General features: G+C 53.5%; 2 protein-coding genes across 2 annotated transcripts; both read left to right on the top strand.

Annotated features, from left to right (window-relative positions):
- Window positions 1-1,679: 1,679 nt before the first annotated feature.
- On the top strand, window positions 1,680-9,955 carry PRDM12 (PR/SET domain 12). Its single transcript, XM_065695420.1, has 5 exons — window positions 1,680-2,011; window positions 2,834-3,024; window positions 3,893-4,048; window positions 7,844-7,955; window positions 8,469-9,955. The coding sequence occupies exons 1-5, from the start codon at window positions 1,798-1,800 to the stop codon at window positions 8,849-8,851; spliced, it is 1,056 nt and encodes a 351-aa protein (XP_065551492.1). The 5' UTR covers window positions 1,680-1,797; the 3' UTR covers window positions 8,852-9,955.
- Window positions 9,956-10,825: 870 nt separating this feature from the next.
- Window positions 10,826-14,842, top strand: EXOSC2 (exosome component 2). The gene is made up of 9 exons (XM_065695709.1): window positions 10,826-10,961; window positions 11,038-11,139; window positions 11,251-11,296; window positions 11,533-11,622; window positions 12,117-12,182; window positions 12,344-12,412; window positions 13,257-13,433; window positions 13,619-13,747; window positions 14,029-14,842. The coding sequence occupies exons 1-9, from the start codon at window positions 10,837-10,839 to the stop codon at window positions 14,107-14,109; spliced, it is 885 nt and encodes a 294-aa protein (XP_065551781.1). The 5' UTR covers window positions 10,826-10,836; the 3' UTR covers window positions 14,110-14,842.
- Window positions 14,843-16,940: the final 2,098 nt, after the last annotated feature.

Raw genomic sequence — 16,940 nt, 5'->3', positions numbered from 1 at the left:
GCAGGAAGCGCTGGCTGCGGGAGCTTTCCACCTGATGCGTTTTATTTAGCGATGCTGCAATGTTCACACGCGGCTGGCGGCTCCCGGAGCCAAAATCCGGTGAAATAAACCCAAATAAACTCCTCTCTTAATGCACATTAAACCCCAAAGCAAGCCCGGCAGGTTGTTAACCTCCCCTTTCCAGGGGAGCGCTGCCTGTCTCCGGGCAAACACGCTCCGTAACCGCAGGTTTGGGTTGATTCCTGCCATTTGCGCCTCTTCTTGATTGGGCTAATAGGAATAATTGCACCTGGGCTGTAACATCATTTTCGCCTGACAAGGGGAGAAGCCGCCCGACAGCCTCACCCGATAAATACCCACCGGGGCCGTGGGATGGGAGGGATTGGATTGTGCCAGCTTCTTGTCCCGGCCCGGTTCGGCCCCGCGGGGCTACCATTGCAGGAGCCGACTTTGAGAGCTTGAGGAATTTGGGGACCCATCCTTCTTTCCCCCCTCCCAGCTCAGCCCTTTACAGCCCCTCGTCCCCATGAAAATCAAAAGAACAAGGCTAAGGAGAGGGCTCTAAGCTCCGACACAGCAGGATTGGGTTTAAATCCAGCAAAGATTAACCCTTTGCTGAGCTGAAAGCTGCGGGCCCTAAGCGGGGGATAGTACCGAGTTTTGGGGGGCCATTCTAATGTCACCTTCCTGGGGGGCAGCGGTGGCCGGGGAATGGTTTTGGGTGCGGGAATGAGGGTGCTGCGCTGGCAAAGCTCCGGAGATGCTCTGGATACTGTTGTCGTTGTGGGGAAGTGCAGGATCCACTCCTGCCCCTTCCAGCCGTAGGCACAGCTCGCGGTCATCCCAACCTTCCCTGGGTAAATGCAACGCGGATGCGGGATTCGGAACAGGCCGTGCTGGAGGCTGCATCCGGGAGAGCCTGGCCCTGGGTGCAAGCGGGGAACAGCCCCGAGGGTGCGTTCCCTCTCGCTCTGTGCTTGGGGATCCTCCGTGGGACTTGGGGGGCAGAGCCAGCCCCTCCCGGGGTCTCCGGCACCGACCCTTCGGCTCGGGGATGCGGGAGGCAGCGGGGATCCGCGGCGGCTCGGGACTCACTGGGCGAGCTCGGGTCCGTTCCCCCGGGGCCGCGGGGACCCGAAGCCGCTGAGCAGGGCTGGGGGACGGCCCCGGCTCCTCCGATTTCGTTGTGATGCTCAGCGGCCCCAAAGCGCCGCGTTTCACCCCTGAAACGAGCGCAGGGACCGGGTGGGGAGCGGGGCCGGGCCGGAGGGCGCGCCCCGTCTGTGGGGCACCGGCATGGTCATTGCTGCCCATTTCGTTGCCTTTTTCGCCGTTCCCGGCCGGTGGCAGGGGGCAGGTGCCCGGGTTTGCGTTTGCCTGGGCCAGGGGGGTGCGAGGGGCCGGAGCGGTGCGTGTGTACATGTGTGTACATGTGCATATACGTGTGTATGTGTGTGTACATGTGCATATACGTGTGTACGTGTGTGTACATGTGTATATACGTGTGCATATACGTGTGGATGTGTGTGCATGCGTGTGTGCTCGCCGTGTCCCTCCCTCCAGCCACCCCACCCCCGGGGAGGGGAGGGAAAAGAAGAAGAGGAGGGGGGGGCTCCGACGGCTCGCCTCGCTCCGGCAGCCCCAGTCTCTCCGCCAACGTCAGGGAGGTCATTAATAACCAATTAGGAGGGTCAATGAAGCTCATATATAGCCGGCCGGGAGCCGCCGAGCCGCACGGAGCCCGGCCTGCCGCCTGCGCCCCGCCGTGCCCGGCCCGCCCGCCGCTGCCTCGCCCCCATGATGGGCTCGGTGCTCCCCGCCGAAGCGCTGGTGCTCAAGCCTGGGCTGAAGCCGCAGGGGCTCTCGCTGGCCGAGGTGATCACCTCCGACATCCTGCACAGCTTTCTCTACGGCCGCTGGAGAAACGTCCTGGGCGAGCAGCTCTTCGAGGAGAAGAGCAGCCCCAAGACCGCCTTCACGGCTGAGGTCCTGGCTCAGTCCTTCTCCGGAGGTGAGTGGACACCCCGCACACACACACGGACTCTCCGGACCCCCTTCCCCATCCCCGGGACGTGGCCCCCAAGTGCCCGGCGACGGGACGTGGCTGCCGGCGCCCGGCTCTCTCCAGCCGTGTAATAGCAGTTGACTGGGGAAGAAGGGCTTTAAATTCATTTGGTTAACTTGGGCTTGACCTGAGAAAGTTCCCACTTAAACCGCGAGCTGGGGGGAGCCGGGGGGGGGCCCGCATTCAGCCGCCCGGGACAATATCTTTTCTCTCGCCCCGGCATCGCCGGGGCGTCCCGGCTCCCTTTTCCCCCTCTCGGATTTTCTGTTCCTCTCTTAATTTACCATGAAGGCTAATTCCATTTCCATTCACTATATGTCAACCATCTCATCTCCCCATTTTGTAAGAGGAATTCCTGGGCCCTTTTAAACAAGCCCTTGCGCCATTCAGGCACAATGTACCGCTACAGCATTCCTAAAGGACTAATGAATTTAGAATTAGCAATTTCTTTCTAGTTGAGTTTAATGAATGCAGATCACTTTAACAGCATGACAAATTGCTGGATGGGCCGAAATAGACACCATTTAACCTCCTTTCTCAGCCCCGTTCCCTCGCCCGGCCCGGGCTGCTTTTCCCAGGTATCTCCTCAATGCCCCGGGGGGAACCTTGTACCGCTTTGTAGGAGCCCGGTTGGGCGTTTCAAAGGCTCAACCCCGGGATTTGGGTCCCTTCTGTCCCCTCCTCGGGCTTCCCCGCGGTGGGGTGGGCAGGGGGTGAATGGAAGGAGGGCGGCAGGTCCCGGTGCGAGCCCCCTGCCGCTGCCCGCAGAGGTGCAGAAGCTGTCCAGCCTGGTGCTGCCGTCGGAAGTGATCATCGCCCAGAGCTCCATCCCCGGGGAAGGGCTCGGCATCTTCTCCAAGACCTGGATCAAGGCTGGCACCGAGATGGGACCGTTCACGGGCAGGGTCATCTCACCCGAGCATGTGGACCTGTGCAAGAACAACAACCTCATGTGGGAGGTAATGACACCCCCAGTATCCCCAGCCCCGGGGAGCAGCAGGGACGTGGTGCCGGGGCCCGCGGGCTTTGCCCTGTGCTTGTGTGCTGTCAGGCACCCTCCCTGTGCCTCAGTTTCCCCATCCGTGTGAAGGTCTGGCTTCCTCCGGGGCAGGTGGGGTTGGGGGACCCAAGGCCTTCTTCAGCTCTCGGGGTGCATCCAGCTCCTGGATGAGCCCTGAAAGGCTGTTGCTCATGTCCCATGCAGCAGGATTACACCCTGCCCTTCCCCGTGCACAGTGCATGAAACCAGCTCTGCCTTGTCCCCTGCTTTGTCCCAGCCCCGGTGCTGTTAACCTCAAGTGAAGCCGCGGGTGGGATGATGCCCTGCAGGTAGAGGTTTTTTTTCCTCTATTTATATTTGTTTCACTCGGTGTCAGACTTGCACTTCTTAATGATTATGATAAATTTATGCCTAATAGAAACTTGCCTCACCTTTCCTATCACGCTGCAAAGCTTCTTACCCTGAGGTCTGGCAGGCACCATTCCAGGGACACCCCGGCTCCCACGGGCAGCAGCAGGATGTAGGGCCCCTTTCTGCAAAGGGATGTAGAGGCCGGGAGCTGCGTTATCCCTGTGGGCATGGGCTGGTAGGGCCCGCTGCACCTGCCCAGCAAAAGTAGATCTCCTTTCTTCAGCTCCCATGCGGCTGTGTGGTGCAGCACCAGGAGCAGGAAGGGTTTGGTAATTTCCTGGATGCTGGAAGGGTCTCTGCTGTGCTGGCTTTGAGCTTGTCCGTGTCCATCTAGGGATGTTATCCCGGGTGCAGGAGGTGACGAGGTTCAGTCTGTTGTGGCAGCATGGCTACCAAACGCTTTTTGCCCTTCCTAGGTCTTCAATGAAGACGGCACCGTGCGGTACTTCATCGATGCCAGCCAGGAGGACCACCGCAGCTGGATGACCTACATCAAATGTGCGCGGAATGAGCAGGAGCAGAACCTGGAGGTGGTCCAGATTGGGAACAGCATCTTCTACAAGGCTATTGAGGTAAGCAGGGCAAGGAGGAGCAGCAGCAGAAGGGGACCCCGCAGACCCTCCCTTTTCCTTTTGGGCTGTTGCTGTGTGTCCGTGAGAGCACAGGGCAGCTTTGCCGTACCCGGCACCCAAACCCCTTGGCACAGGAGGGCACTGTGGGGAACAGCCATTGCATGGGCTTCAGGGAACAGCAAAGGGCCCTTCTTCTCTCTGTCCCCTTTCAGTGGGTTCATGGGATGATGTGTGCTGAGCAGAGGGAGAGCAAACACCACCAAGCTTGTTTTGGGGTGTAAAGCATAAGAGCCGGAATCCTGGCCCAGGAGGGACTTTTGGCAGGAGAGGGCTGTTGATGTCCTTCTGATTTTCCTGCAGAACCCACTTCTCTGTAGCAGGGGAAGTATGGGGAGTTCTGTGCCTCTGCGCAGGGTCATAAGCAACTCTGTCTGTAACAGCAGGAGAAGGAGATCAGGGCTTTGGGAGCCAGGCAGTGAATGGTGCTCGTACCCCTGTGCCTTGACCTACCCACAGTGGGGCTGTGGAGAACGGACTGACCCTGCCTGACTCATCCATGCACTCCTGTACCAAGTGCTGGCAGAGGAATGGGGACAGGCGCTGGCTCCCAGGGATGTCCCAGGGCACAGATTGTCATGCTGTGGGATTAAAGCTGGAGGTACCCACAGCTCCCTATGGGAGATGTTGGGATAGAGATGGGAGCCTGGCTCCCTAGCTTTATTGATACCATGTACGTACAAGTCACACAGCACCAGTGGTTTCACAGTGGGGACCAGCCCTGCTTGTGTAGAGTGTTCCTGTTACCCAGTGCTGTTGCAGGTGGAGAAAGGTGGTAGCTCCGGGAGGTGTCACAGGAGGGAACATCTCCCATTCCATCCCAGACCAGCACTGTGGGACTGTCCCTTTCTGGTATTGGATCCAGACCTCCGTGGGCTGCTGCCCTGCCTGCAGCTGGGAGAGGCTCTTAGCTAGGAAAGAGTGCGGGTGCCACTGGGCCTTTGGAAGGGCAGCTCCTGGGGTCAGCCTGGGCTCCTAGGCTGTCTTACAGAGGAGTGGATGCTCCAACACTCCTCAGCACAGGACCATGGCCCAATCCTGCACTGAGATAGCATCAGCGCTGGGTGTGGGATTGCAGCAGCATGTTGGGTGGGTAAGAAGAGAGCAGGTATTTTGCTGCGGGAAAGTCCCACATGCCTCTTGGATCTTCCACCTTTCCCCGCACAGTGCTCAAGCAAGAGCCCCAAGTGCTCCTGTGCTGCTCTCCCCATCCTGCACAACCCTCCGTAGGCTTCAGCTGTGCCCAGTTTTAAGATCTGATGCTCCTATGGGCAGCTGTGCCATAGTGACAGCAGCTTAATTGCTTTTTATTACTGTTCTTATTCTGCAAAGAAGTAAAATAATTCCATGTAGTCAGGGTGTAATTCAGCCATGTATCTCACACCCTGTGTGAAAATGGATGATGGGGCAGGTGAGCTGATATCTGGGGAGGTGCATGTAGAGGCTCTGTTATAATCATGGTCAGTTTGCAGGCTTGTTCCCAGGGCTGAAGCAGTGAGTGCCAGAGCAGGACAAGTTTAATTCTCTTGTCATGAGCAGGGAAATTGAAATGTTGAAAGTGGTGAACCCTAAGTGATGGGGAGAACAAGGTGCGGGGATGAAGGGCGCCTGTGGCGTGGTGCTCCTGCTCCCACTGCCACCAGGTCAGCACAAGAGGAGCAGAAGGAGCTGAGGCTTTACATGTTTGACTGCAAGGAAGGGAAGCAAGGAGTGTTTGAGGAGCTGGGTCACAGCCAGGCATGACAGGTTGAGGATCTGCATCTTCTGTGGGCTACCCGTTTATCCCTGTACAGCACACACATGTGCATGCACACACACATGTGGTCCAAAACCAATCACTTGTTCAAACTCATTGGAGTTTGTGCACCCAACAAGAAAAAGAAAAGGAGAGGATTTTCTTTTTCTGCTTCTCTCTCTGCTTTTTAACCCCCTAATGTGGAGTCGCAGGCACACAGATATCTGTACCTCGGACTGCAGCAAGCCCCCGTTGTCACCCATTCTCCTGCCTTGTCACTTCTCTCGCCACAAACCCTGAACCGAGAGCACAGCATCAGCCTGAGACCAGCCAGAACTGCTCGGTCTTGGGCAGGATATACAAACAGTGACCTGAACTTTGTGGTGCTGTGCATGGGCACTGTAACCCTCCATCTCCTGCCAACCGTGGGGGGCTTACCGATCTCCTTTTCCCCTCCCCATGTAAAGCTTCCTGCCTGCTGCATCCCCTTCCCAGTGGGCACGATGAGCATCACTCTATACCCACCTCTGCTGCGTCATCACTGCAGTGCAATATCTCTTAGGATCTCTTCCTCAACTACTCCCCACAAAATCAGATTATTTTATGCCTTTTTTGCCACTTGCCTTTAATATTTCCATGTGTTTTTTTCTGTTCCTGCCTTCAACAATTCCAAGTTGTTGCTGCTGGAAAATAAAATGAGGGCAGCAAGTTCTGGCCTTTGGTCTGAAGGCCACGAGATTCCTGGCAGGGCAGATTAAATTGCTTTGGGGTGTAAGCACACACGTGCTCACCTACTGCTGGTGCTCCAGCTCCAGCAGAATAAAACATGCACACACACCTATGTACCCCTGTAACGTGGCGTGTCCTTTCAGCAATCTTTTATTCTATTTGCTTCGATTAAAAATAAGTCATTTTCTGCTAAAAGAAAATGAAACTGCACCAAGTTGGGATGCAAGATGATATAGACTTTCCCTGCCTCCCATATTCTGCAGCTCCAGTGAGGTCTTTGTGCAGACGAGCAGTTAAACAGACAAAGTAAAATTCCTGCTTTCAGGTGCCTAAAATTAGGCACATTTTCAGTCTTTAGGTGATGCAGCTCATGAACTGTGTTTCATGTGGATGATGCTTTTCTTGGTCTACTTGTGTATGGAAAGCTGTCATCTGAAATGAAGGAGTTTCCCATTTCTAAATTATGTTCTTAAATGCCAGGGACCTGCAAGGGGAAAATGTGTATATTTTGTAAAGTGATGCTGTTATTAGTGTTGCCTGAACTGGTGTCAGAGCATCCGGCTTCCCAGCCATGGCCACTTCATGCGGGGAGGCTTGAATAGTGTTTTCAGGCTGTTTGCTCCGGCTGCCCCAGCAGTGCAGAATGTAACGGGAATAACAGAGGAAGGAGAAGTGCCGTCATTTCAGGAAAACCCGGTGCACAAACCTCTTCCTGGCCCTATAGATCTTCTGCTGTTGCAGGCACCATGGCTTTGGTGTGGGATGTGCGCAGCATCTCACACCTGAACTATGCTCTCCAGTACCAGTCCCCGATCTCTCCTTTGACACCTGGGCTGATGAGCCCTTTGCTGGCTCTTTGCTTTGGTCTGTCACTTGTGCATCCGCGCAGTTCGTGGGCCCACAGATGGTTTATTTCTCCATGTCTCCAAGAGCTGCAGGGACCTCTGCATCCTTCACTCCAGAGAGCCCAGCTCCACCTGTGTGCTCTGTAGCTGCTTATTTGCTGTCATGTTTGTGGCCCAGCCTAGGGGAGAGCCCGGTGCAGGTCTGTGCCGGCAGTGGATGATGCTGAGCTGTGCCATCGCCTCCAGCGCTGCAGCATGGGCTGTGCTGTGCCTGCCAGAGAGTACTGGGGACTTGCTGGCAGGTCCCAGATGGCAGCAGGGTCTCGCAGGAGATGGGCTATAGCCAGGTTATTTCTGAAGTCACCATTCAAGGATGTCCATCTCTGCCCATTGCTGCTCCCAACACCCTATCTGTATTTCTCTTTATAGATGATTCCTCCAGACCAAGAGCTGCTGGTCTGGTACGGGAACTCCCATAACACTTTCCTGGGCATCCCGGGTGTGCCAGGGCTGGAAGAGGAGCAGAAGAAGAACAAGCATGGTAGGTAACATTGAAAACAGCCTTGGGTGCAGCATCTCTGCCCATTCTGCATGCATGCTATCCACGGCTCTGAGGCCACAGGGTGGACATGGGGCAGCTGTATCCCAGATGATATGTCAGATTCTGAAGGGAATTGGGGACGACATAGGGACTATGAGACAGATCCATAGGGACTATGAGACAGATCCATACAGCCTGAGCAGATGCCCAGTAAGCTGGGGGGTTGCCCATGGCTGCTGTTAGTGCTGTGGTCGACTGCCTGACACAGCTGGATGGGGAAAACAGTGCTTTTTGTGCCCCTCTATAGGGGGCACATGTTGGCTTCAGTGTTTCTCCCTCACCTAAACTTGCATGAGCCCATTCCCAGCTCTGGTTCCATCCTAAAGGCCCAGGTACCAGACTGTAACGCCAAAGAGAGACAGTGAAGGGGGCTCAGGGTGGTTATTTAGGACTGTCCCATTGGGGTTCAGGCTGTGCACTGGAGCAGCTCCTGATGGCCTCTATTGTCCCCAGAGGACTTCCACGCGGTGGAGACGGGGGCCAGCACGACGGGGCGCATGCGCTGCGTCATCTGCCACCGCGGCTTCAACTCCCGCAGCAACCTGCGCTCCCACATGCGCATCCACACACTGGACAAGCCCTTCGTGTGCCGCTTCTGCAACCGCCGCTTCAGCCAGTCCTCCACCCTCCGCAACCACGTCCGCTTGCACACCGGTGAGCGGCCCTACAAGTGCCAGGTTTGCCAAAGTGCCTATTCCCAGCTTGCCGGGCTGCGGGCGCACCAGAAGAGCGCTCGCCATCGGCCCCCCAACGCCTCCCTGCAGGCTCACTCGCCGGCACTGCCTGTGCCCCATCCTGCTTCTCTGGCCCATCACATCCCCACCATGGTGCTGTGAAGCCCTCGGTGAGGCAGCAGGTTTTGGGACAGCAAAGACAGGTGCTGAGGCATGCAATGGACTAGGGGTGGCAGAGCTGGGGGACAAAGGCAGGGCTGCTTTGTGTGTTGGTGGGGTTTTGGAGCGTTGCTGTTTGTGTGGGGTTTGGCAGGGGGGTTGGTGAGGGACACTCCCCCCCCCCCAGCTCTGAGCTGCACCATGTGGGATGCTCCCTGGGGAGATGCGGTGTAGGATGGGTGCTGCTGGTGCCCGGGGTGAGCAGGGGGACAAGGGACACAGCTGGATGGTCTGTGTGGATGTGCCGGTGCACTGGGGCAGCCTAAAAGTTGGCTGGGTGAGTCCCGCCTGGGTGTTACACATAATCTGATAGAAGGAAAAGCTGCTCTTACCCCTTCTCCTCTGCTCCAGCAAGAGACCAGCTGATGCATATCCCACTGAACGACTGCCACAGCCCCATTCGTGCCTGTTTGGCTCCGGTGGCTCTTTCCAAGGGACCCATTTCCCTCCTCATTGAGCAAAGGGTTGTGTTTTCCCCCACCCTCGCCTGCCCTCCTCCAGCCCGAGCCGTGCACTGGGGTTTGCCAGACCCCTCGGAGCGATGCCATGGGCAGAGGCGGGGAGCAGGCCACGTTCCACAGGGATGCTCCCCCGTTGGAAGTGCCCATCTACGGGCAGGTTTTGTGGGGTCTGATCCCCGGAACGCTTCGGCTGCTCCTTCTGCTGCCCTCCGGGGACACAGGAAACCGGTCCCTAGGCCAGCTCTGTCCCTAAGGACAACTCCAAGCGCCCTCTGGAGTCCTGCCATAGGCGAGCGAGGAGGGCTGTGTATCATAGAGCTCGACAGAAGCTGTCCTAATCTTAATTATAAGTCTAAGGTGTATAAAGTTCTCACTAAACGGTGTTTTACTTCCCGAGAAGAACAAGTGTCACTTTAACTGTGTAAATATTTATGTAAACATTATTTACAGAACTTTATATATTATTTGATTGTATATGTACACAGTGTAAATACATTTGTACCTCTCTCTTGTATTCTAAATAAAAACTACTTGGAACATTTATCGTTTAGAAGAGGGGACAGTATGGAGAGCCTTATTTTGTTAATGGGGGGGGGCGTAGTGGTTGGAATGAGTGGAGATTTCAACTAAGTAAGAAGTGAATCAGGAGATGTAGCATTATTTATTGGAGCAAATAGTGCAGTCAGGAAGAGAAAAGACCCTTTTCAGGTATGAAAGAGAAGAGGTGGGTGCTGGCTGCAGGCAGGTACCAGGATGGGGTCCGGTACCTCCCTGTGCCCACATGTGCGCTCTATCTGAAACAGCAGCTATTGAGATCCTTCAATATCTTCCATGAATTAATGGTCATATTCCAGCTGTGATGGGCTACAGGCAAAAGTCCTGCTTGGGAGAATAGTTTGATTTTTGGTGTTAAGGAAAAGGATTTGCTGGAGGTCACTGCTGCCTTCTTTTTCCTTGGTATTTCCTCAGCACCTCTGAAACTCTAGCTGTGTTTGAATTAAGTGATCAAAACTTCCACACACCCTTATCACTTACCATTAGAAGAGCTTTGCCAAGTTGAACTGTCAACTCACCCCTTAAGCCAAGTCTAACCACCACCTGGGTGCTCGCCTTCCTGCAGTCCCTACATGTCGGCTTGCGGCATTAAACGTTGCGTTGCCCGATGACCCTAACGCAGCAGGACAGGCTCATGGGTTAGGGTTAGCCGGGGGTAGCCTCTCAAAGCGGGGTGCTGAGCTCCCCGTGCAGCCGGCCCCGCTCAGCCCCACGGCTTGCCCTCACTAACCATGGCCGCTCTCTGTCTTCGCTTCCCTGACAGGAACCAACATGGCTGCCCGGACACCTCAGCACTGCCCTCACTCAAGATGGCGACGCCTGCGGCTTCAGGCGCCTTCCTGCCAGTAGCCAACATGGCGGACGGAAGGTGCCTGCGGACGAGGTCACGGTGCTGCACCGCCCTCAGTCAAGATGGCCGCGGTCACCATGCGGTTGCCAGTGCCCCGCAAGCCGGCGGTGGTGACCGCGCCTCAGGGCCCCGAGAAGCACTTGGTGGCTCCGGGGGACACGATCACCACGGATACAGGCTACATGAGGTGAGGCAACGGCGAAGAGAGGGGGCGAGGGTTCGTTGTCCTCGGGCTCTCCTCAGGCAGCCGCTTGTCCCCACAGGGGCCACGGCACGTACGTGGAGGATGACAAGCTCATCGCCTCGGTGGCCGGCGTGGTGGAGAGGGTGAACAAGCTGATCTGTGTCCGAGCGCTGAACACCCGGTGAGCGCGGGGAGCGGGCACGCCGTGCGGGCCGAGGGCTGGCTGCCGGCCGGGCCTGGTGCGGGGCAGGCTGAGGTGTGTGACGGGCTGCTCTCCCTGTCCCGCCCCCAGGTACAACGGTGAGGTCGGCGATGTGGTGGTCGGCAGGATTACGGAGGTAAAGCTCAGGGATGTGCCGGGGAGGAGAAGGGTGTCCCGCGGCGTGTCCGTGCCTTGGGCTGACCCGCAGCGCCTGGGACGCTGCTGGAAGCACGTTGTGCGGAAGCGCTGGGATGGGCTTTAAACCAGGCGAGGAGGCTGGAGGCAGGCTCGCCATGCAGCCTGGGCTGGCCGCGGGACGGCCCGCTTGCTCAGCTCTAAGTGCGTGTCAGCAGATTATCCTTCCTTCTCCAGGTGCAGCAGAAGCGATGGAAAGTGGAGACGTATTCCAGGCTAGATTCAGTCCTGCTGCTGTCATCTATAAACCTACCTGGAGGGGAACTGGTGAGTGTAGGAGTGCCGGAGCCCTGCTGTCCCCTGTGGCTCCTTTCGCCCAGTGCCCAAGGGCAGCGGGTCTGCAGTGCTCCCGTGTCTTTAACTCTCGGTGTTATTTGGAGATAAACACTTTAGATGTGCTAGTCTGGCTTTCCTTTGGCAACCACACTGCTTAGCACCCAGTGGTCCCCCTGCAGTGTGTTAACTGATGTTTTCTCCTTCTGAGCTACACATAACTTGTCTTGCATTGTGCAAGAAAATCATGAGGAGAGAGCGGGGGTGGCCATGAGGAGAGAGCAGGGGTGGCCTTAAGGGTATGAGCAGCAGCTATATAGCGTGGGCCACTATGAAGGGTGGCCATGACTGGGGATCAAGAGGGGAGATCAGTTTGTCCTTAGTGACATGGTTTAGCGGTGGGCTTGACAGTCCTGGGTTGATGGTTGGGCTCAATGATCATACAGGTCTTTTCCAACCTAGCTGATTGTATGATTCTATAATTTCAGAGAAGGAGATCAATAGAAGATGAGCTTGCAATGAGGGACTGTCTGCAGGAAGGGGACCTCATCAGTGTATCCTTCCACTGCTTGCACTCAGATGAACCAAGGGCACGGGGAGAACATTAACCTGGTAGTGAGAGCTCTGCTGCAGGCAGCCAGTGGCTGTTGGCACCGGGCAGCATTAGGGCACCAGGCAGCATTAGAGACCTTGTTTCCTTAAGTGGTACTGACAGGCAGAGGTGCAGTCTGTATTTACTGATGGGGCATTATCGTTGCACACCCGGAGTCTGAAATACGGGAAGGTAAGTTGTTCAAAAGCACTTGATCTTGGCCTAATTCTGCTCCATGTGCCATCCTTTTGGAGGGATTTTTAAGAAAGTGGCTCTGGTGTAGAGCAGATGTTGTTATAACCCATTCCTGCAGGTTAAGGAAGAATCTTCGTTCCTATGTGGTTACACCGGGTGGAGTTTACCCAAAGTAGAGGAAGTGCCCTTGAGGTGCCCTTTGAGCTGCTCTTCTCCCAGACCACAGTTACAGCCTGCAAACCCCCACTAGCCACTTGGGAATTTAACCCTGGGGAGAAACCTTCTGACTCAAACTTCATCACTGCTCTTCTGCAGGCCATTGCCCCTGTGACTGCTTTCTTTTTCTCCAGAGCTCTATTTTAGGCTTTATGCAGTTGGCGTTTATCTCTGGTTTTGTGCATTGAAATAAGCCAAGGGGCCATTGGAGTGCAGGCTGCAGTTTGGGATTACCAGACCAAGGGTATTAGCACGTAGAAGATGAAAGGGAAGTGTTCTTATTGCACAAAGGGCGAAGGACAGTGATTGGATTAAGAGGGAAAGTGTTCTGCTAAATTGGGCCTCTCGTCATTTTTCTGCAGGGATGGTTGATGTGTAGTTACGATCAAGATATTAACATTCGTGCCAAGCACTTAAAGTATTCTTCATCTTCAAAGGACTGCACAGGCATTAGCTAATCCTCGCAGCACTCCCAGAGGCAGGCAGGTTTTATATTCACTGTTTCACAGGAAAAGGTGTTAAAATTGACTGGTTCCTAGACTGGGAACAGAGTGTGTATCAGTGACTTGGTGTAATCTCTGGTGGCTCATGTCTCTCATGCTGAGTCTCGTGGTCTCCTCTTCAGCTTTCCCAGGGTGTGCTCATTCAGGTCTCGCCATCTCTTGTGAAACGCCAGAAGACTCACTTCCATGACCTGCCCTGTGGTGCATCTGTGATCCTTGGCAACAATGGTTACATCTGGATCTACCCAACTTCGGAGCAGAGAGATGAAGAGACAGGAGGCTTCATCACCAACTTGGAGGTGAGGGTTCAGGGAAGATTAGCCTTTTCCTACCAGTGATGTTTTCTTAGTCTAACACAGTCAGAGGCATGTGAACAACCTGAGGCTTTCCAAATTTGGTATTAGGTTCATGGCAAAGCTTTTTTTACAGTAGGCTTGCATTATTTCCCTGTGTATTAATCTCTTTTTCCTTTGTCCTTCCTCAGCCTGTTTCCATGTCTGACCGGGAGGTGATCTCACGGGTCCGAAACTGCATTGTAGCTCTGGTTACTCATAAGCTGATGCTCTTTGACACCAGCGTCCTATATTGCTATGAAGCATCCCTTCCTCATCAGGTACAGAAACTGGTGGTGTTTACTTTATTCCGTGCTGTGGGGAGGGAATGGAAAGGCCTCCTCAGTTGCTGAAGTTAGGTGGTGAGGCTTTCTTTTGGCTTTCCAGAGCATCCTTGTAGTAAGTGACAATATGAACTTCCCCACTTCTGCCATAGTCTTGTTTGACCACAACCTACTAAACTCACTGCTCATTGCTGTGTGTCAGGGATCCTTGTCCCCATCGAGTGTGCAAAAGTAGTAGTTGATTTTTGGTGCCAATGTTACTTTTCTTTCCACTCCAGATCAAAGACATTCTCAAACCGGAGGTGATGGAACAGATCGTTCTGGAAACCCAACATAGGTTGCTGGATCTGGAGGGATAGAGCTCATGCCCAGAAGCAGTCATTGGAAGTTTTGACATGGCAGCTTTTGATTCCCAGTATCTTATTTTTTTTTCAGTGTTCTAGTCCCCAGCATTCATTCCATGCTTCAGAAACCACCAGAATTCCTCATTTCAACTCCCAGGATACCTTCTGAGCCCTTTTAGTACAATAGTACTAAGCAGTACTTAAGTACTATAGCCTTCTAGTGCAGCATCCTGAAAAACTGGTATCTGACCTTTGTGAAGATGCAGGTACAACCGGGACGTATCCCATAGCACTTGTAGCTGTGTCTAGTGCCCCTGAACCTCGTGCAGAATGATGGAGAGGAAGGCATGTGTTTTCTGATGCGTCTCTCTCCCCAAAAGGTTTCTGAATGGTTTTGGTTTTCCTTTTCTGTGATACAGATTTGCCCGTGTGGCCTTTGATTGACAGCTCTTGTTTTTCGCTTTCGTACCTCTGATACACAGTCTTAGTCTTTAGGAACAGGAGTATCCACACCTTTGCTAACCGCATTTTGGGTCTGGCTGTTCGTGGCTCAAGGGTATGAAGTTGGAGGTGCTACGATGTCCACATGAACGAGTAGCCGTGGGCAAGCAGTGTCTTCTCTGCCTGCGTGTGTTCTGCTGGTCCCTTTATTCCGACTACTGTAGTGAACTCCTCCTGTGAGGAGGCTCCAGTATTGTTTTCTGTTAAATATTTTACATTTCAATAAATTTTTGAAACAGATCAGTCATTCAGGAGTGTCTGCATTAGCCTGTCTTTCTCCAGAATGAATTAGGTCTAACTGGAGAGCTACAGCTGGTTCGTTTCCTTGTGAAAGGAAACGGTTGCACTCAGAATGGTTGCAACATCCTGTTATCTCCCCCTCAACACCTGCTCTTCATCCCATCCAAGCAGGACTTAACCTTCCTCTTCAGCATATCCTCTGTGCAGAATTCCTGTGTAAGTACATTGCCTGCTGTTGTCCGCAGTGGCTCTTTCAACACTACTGCCCTGCAGGATCTCATGGAGGTGAGTCTTGCAGCATCTTTGTCTGGGGGGGTTCACAGGGAGCCCAGTATGATGCTGGTGAAGATCCCAGGCCAGTGGTTACAGGTGCGCATGCTGAGCCAGATGCAGGCAGCCACTTGCCTTCTCTGTACCGAATGGATGTGATGCTTTCCTTGGCACATCCTTTCAGATCTCTGGAGCTATATTAGATCTGTCTTTGTTATATGTATTGTGTATATATATATTGTATTTGCATTGTATTAGAGCTGCTTGAACCACAGTGTGTAATTCTTTAGAAGGATAAAAAAAGCAAAATGTCAGCCCTAATTGTCCCTGAATCTAATTCTAACATTGCAAATTCTCATGCTCGCCCCAGGCAAAAGGAAAAATTCTTTGCTCAATCTTTTTCTGGGAAGTAGAAATACCCTTCGGTGCTTGTCGCTTAATTGAGGCTGCTCTGTCTCTGGTCCACAGCAAGCACTAGGTGGCAGCTTCGGATCGCGTTTGCAGCATCCCCTTTCCGCGGCAGCTCTGCCTCGTTGCCCTGCCGAATAGCAAAGGCTGGATGTCTGCCACCGGTACTGCTACCTAAATATTCGAGCGTTATGGAGCTCAGCGGCTGAGGACAAGCAAGGACATGGCTAATCCGTTCTGCTGCTGCACAGCTCGAACTTCTCTCCGTGCTGCCTCTGTAAAATAACTTCTTGGGGATATTTGTGGAATGCTCAACACGAGACTTGGGAATTGTTAATTTTGAGGTTTCCCTAATAAGTGTTGCAACAATTGCATCCTCAGGATAACTTGGGACATCTGAAAACTAAAGCTTGATGGTGACACTTCCAGGTCTATGCATGAGGCTAGTGGCAGCATTATCCATATCTGTGTGGACAGGAACAGTGCAAAAAGGCTGAAAGGTTTAGCATCTGCATACCTTCATTAGAAAAGTACCTCTTTTTCCCCTATCCAGTTGCTGTAGTTTAGCAGCTGTTTATCTTACTACCATATGGGGAGACTCAGGGATTTCTGCTGTGAGGCTTCTAGCTATAAGCAGATTGGGGATATATAAGCAATGAGATAAAGTATTTGATGTTCACTTTTTTAAAGCATTTTTGAAGGCTGATGGAGAGCTCTGTAGCTAATCCAGAAGATCTCTTTGCATCTTTGCCACTTAAACAACTCTGTGTCAGTTAAAGAGCAAAGGGCTGAAGAGGCTATACTTCACAACCACCTGGAGAGATGTGATACCTGGAAATGGTTCTGATGAGCTGGTGCAGGAATGCAAAATGCTTCTTTGTCCTCAAGCAACCTCTCTGCAGGCACCTCACAGGTCAGAAACGTTTTGGGGGGGTTATGAGGTGTGAAGCGCTGTGGTGGAAAGTGCTGAGGAGGTGTGCTTTGGCAGTTAATTTAGAGTTGGATCATGCTCATGGGTATTTAGCATGAGCTGTCAGACCTGCAAGGTGAAACAGCACCAGGTTCTCATAACACAGATCTTGATAAATGGGTGCTGGTGTCTGCAGCAGGCTGTGTGGGCTGCACAGCTGAGTTCTTAGAGGTATTCTTTTCCCTTTTTCCTCTATTTTTTTTCCTCTCTACAGGGCAGTTTTTAAAACTGTGGTCCATCTGCAAGCTTCTTATGCTCGCCCTCTCTCCTCATTGTGAACCTTTTTTGGTTACTTATTATCAATAAATGAATATACAACATGCAAACCTGCTCAAGATCTGGACTTCAGGTGCTTCAACTCTGAGCTTTCCAATTCCTCCTGCTTGCTGCAGCATTCCTGATATTTTGGCCTTAGGGATGTGTTAAATGGGGGGGGGGGGGGAGTGTGTGACTCTTG

This window comes from Lathamus discolor, chromosome 15, assembly GCF_037157495.1.
Source record: "Lathamus discolor isolate bLatDis1 chromosome 15, bLatDis1.hap1, whole genome shotgun sequence".
Classification (NCBI taxonomy): domain Eukaryota; kingdom Metazoa; phylum Chordata; class Aves; order Psittaciformes; family Psittacidae; genus Lathamus; species Lathamus discolor.
Note: the sequence above shows the minus strand (reverse complement) of the source record. Positions and strands in the feature narration are given on the sequence as shown.

Bases quoted from the DNA above. Each gene is read 5' to 3' on its own strand.
- PRDM12 (XM_065695420.1), top strand. From the start codon at position 1,798: ATGATGGGCTCGGTGCTCCCCGCCGAAGCGCTGGTGCTCAAGCCTGGG. The intron at 2,012-2,833 runs GTGAGTGGACAC...CGCTGCCCGCAG, and splicing joins GGCTCAGTCCTTCTCCGGAG to AGGTGCAGAAGCTGTCCAGC. The intron at 7,956-8,468 runs GTAGGTAACATT...TATTGTCCCCAG, and splicing joins GCAGAAGAAGAACAAGCATG to AGGACTTCCACGCGGTGGAG.
- EXOSC2 (XM_065695709.1), top strand. From the start codon at position 10,837: ATGGCCGCGGTCACCATGCGGTTGCCAGTGCCCCGCAAGCCGGCGGTG. The intron at 11,297-11,532 runs GTAAAGCTCAGG...TTCCTTCTCCAG, and splicing joins TGGTCGGCAGGATTACGGAG to GTGCAGCAGAAGCGATGGAA. The intron at 12,183-12,343 runs GTATCCTTCCAC...TGGTACTGACAG, and splicing joins AGGAAGGGGACCTCATCAGT to GCAGAGGTGCAGTCTGTATT.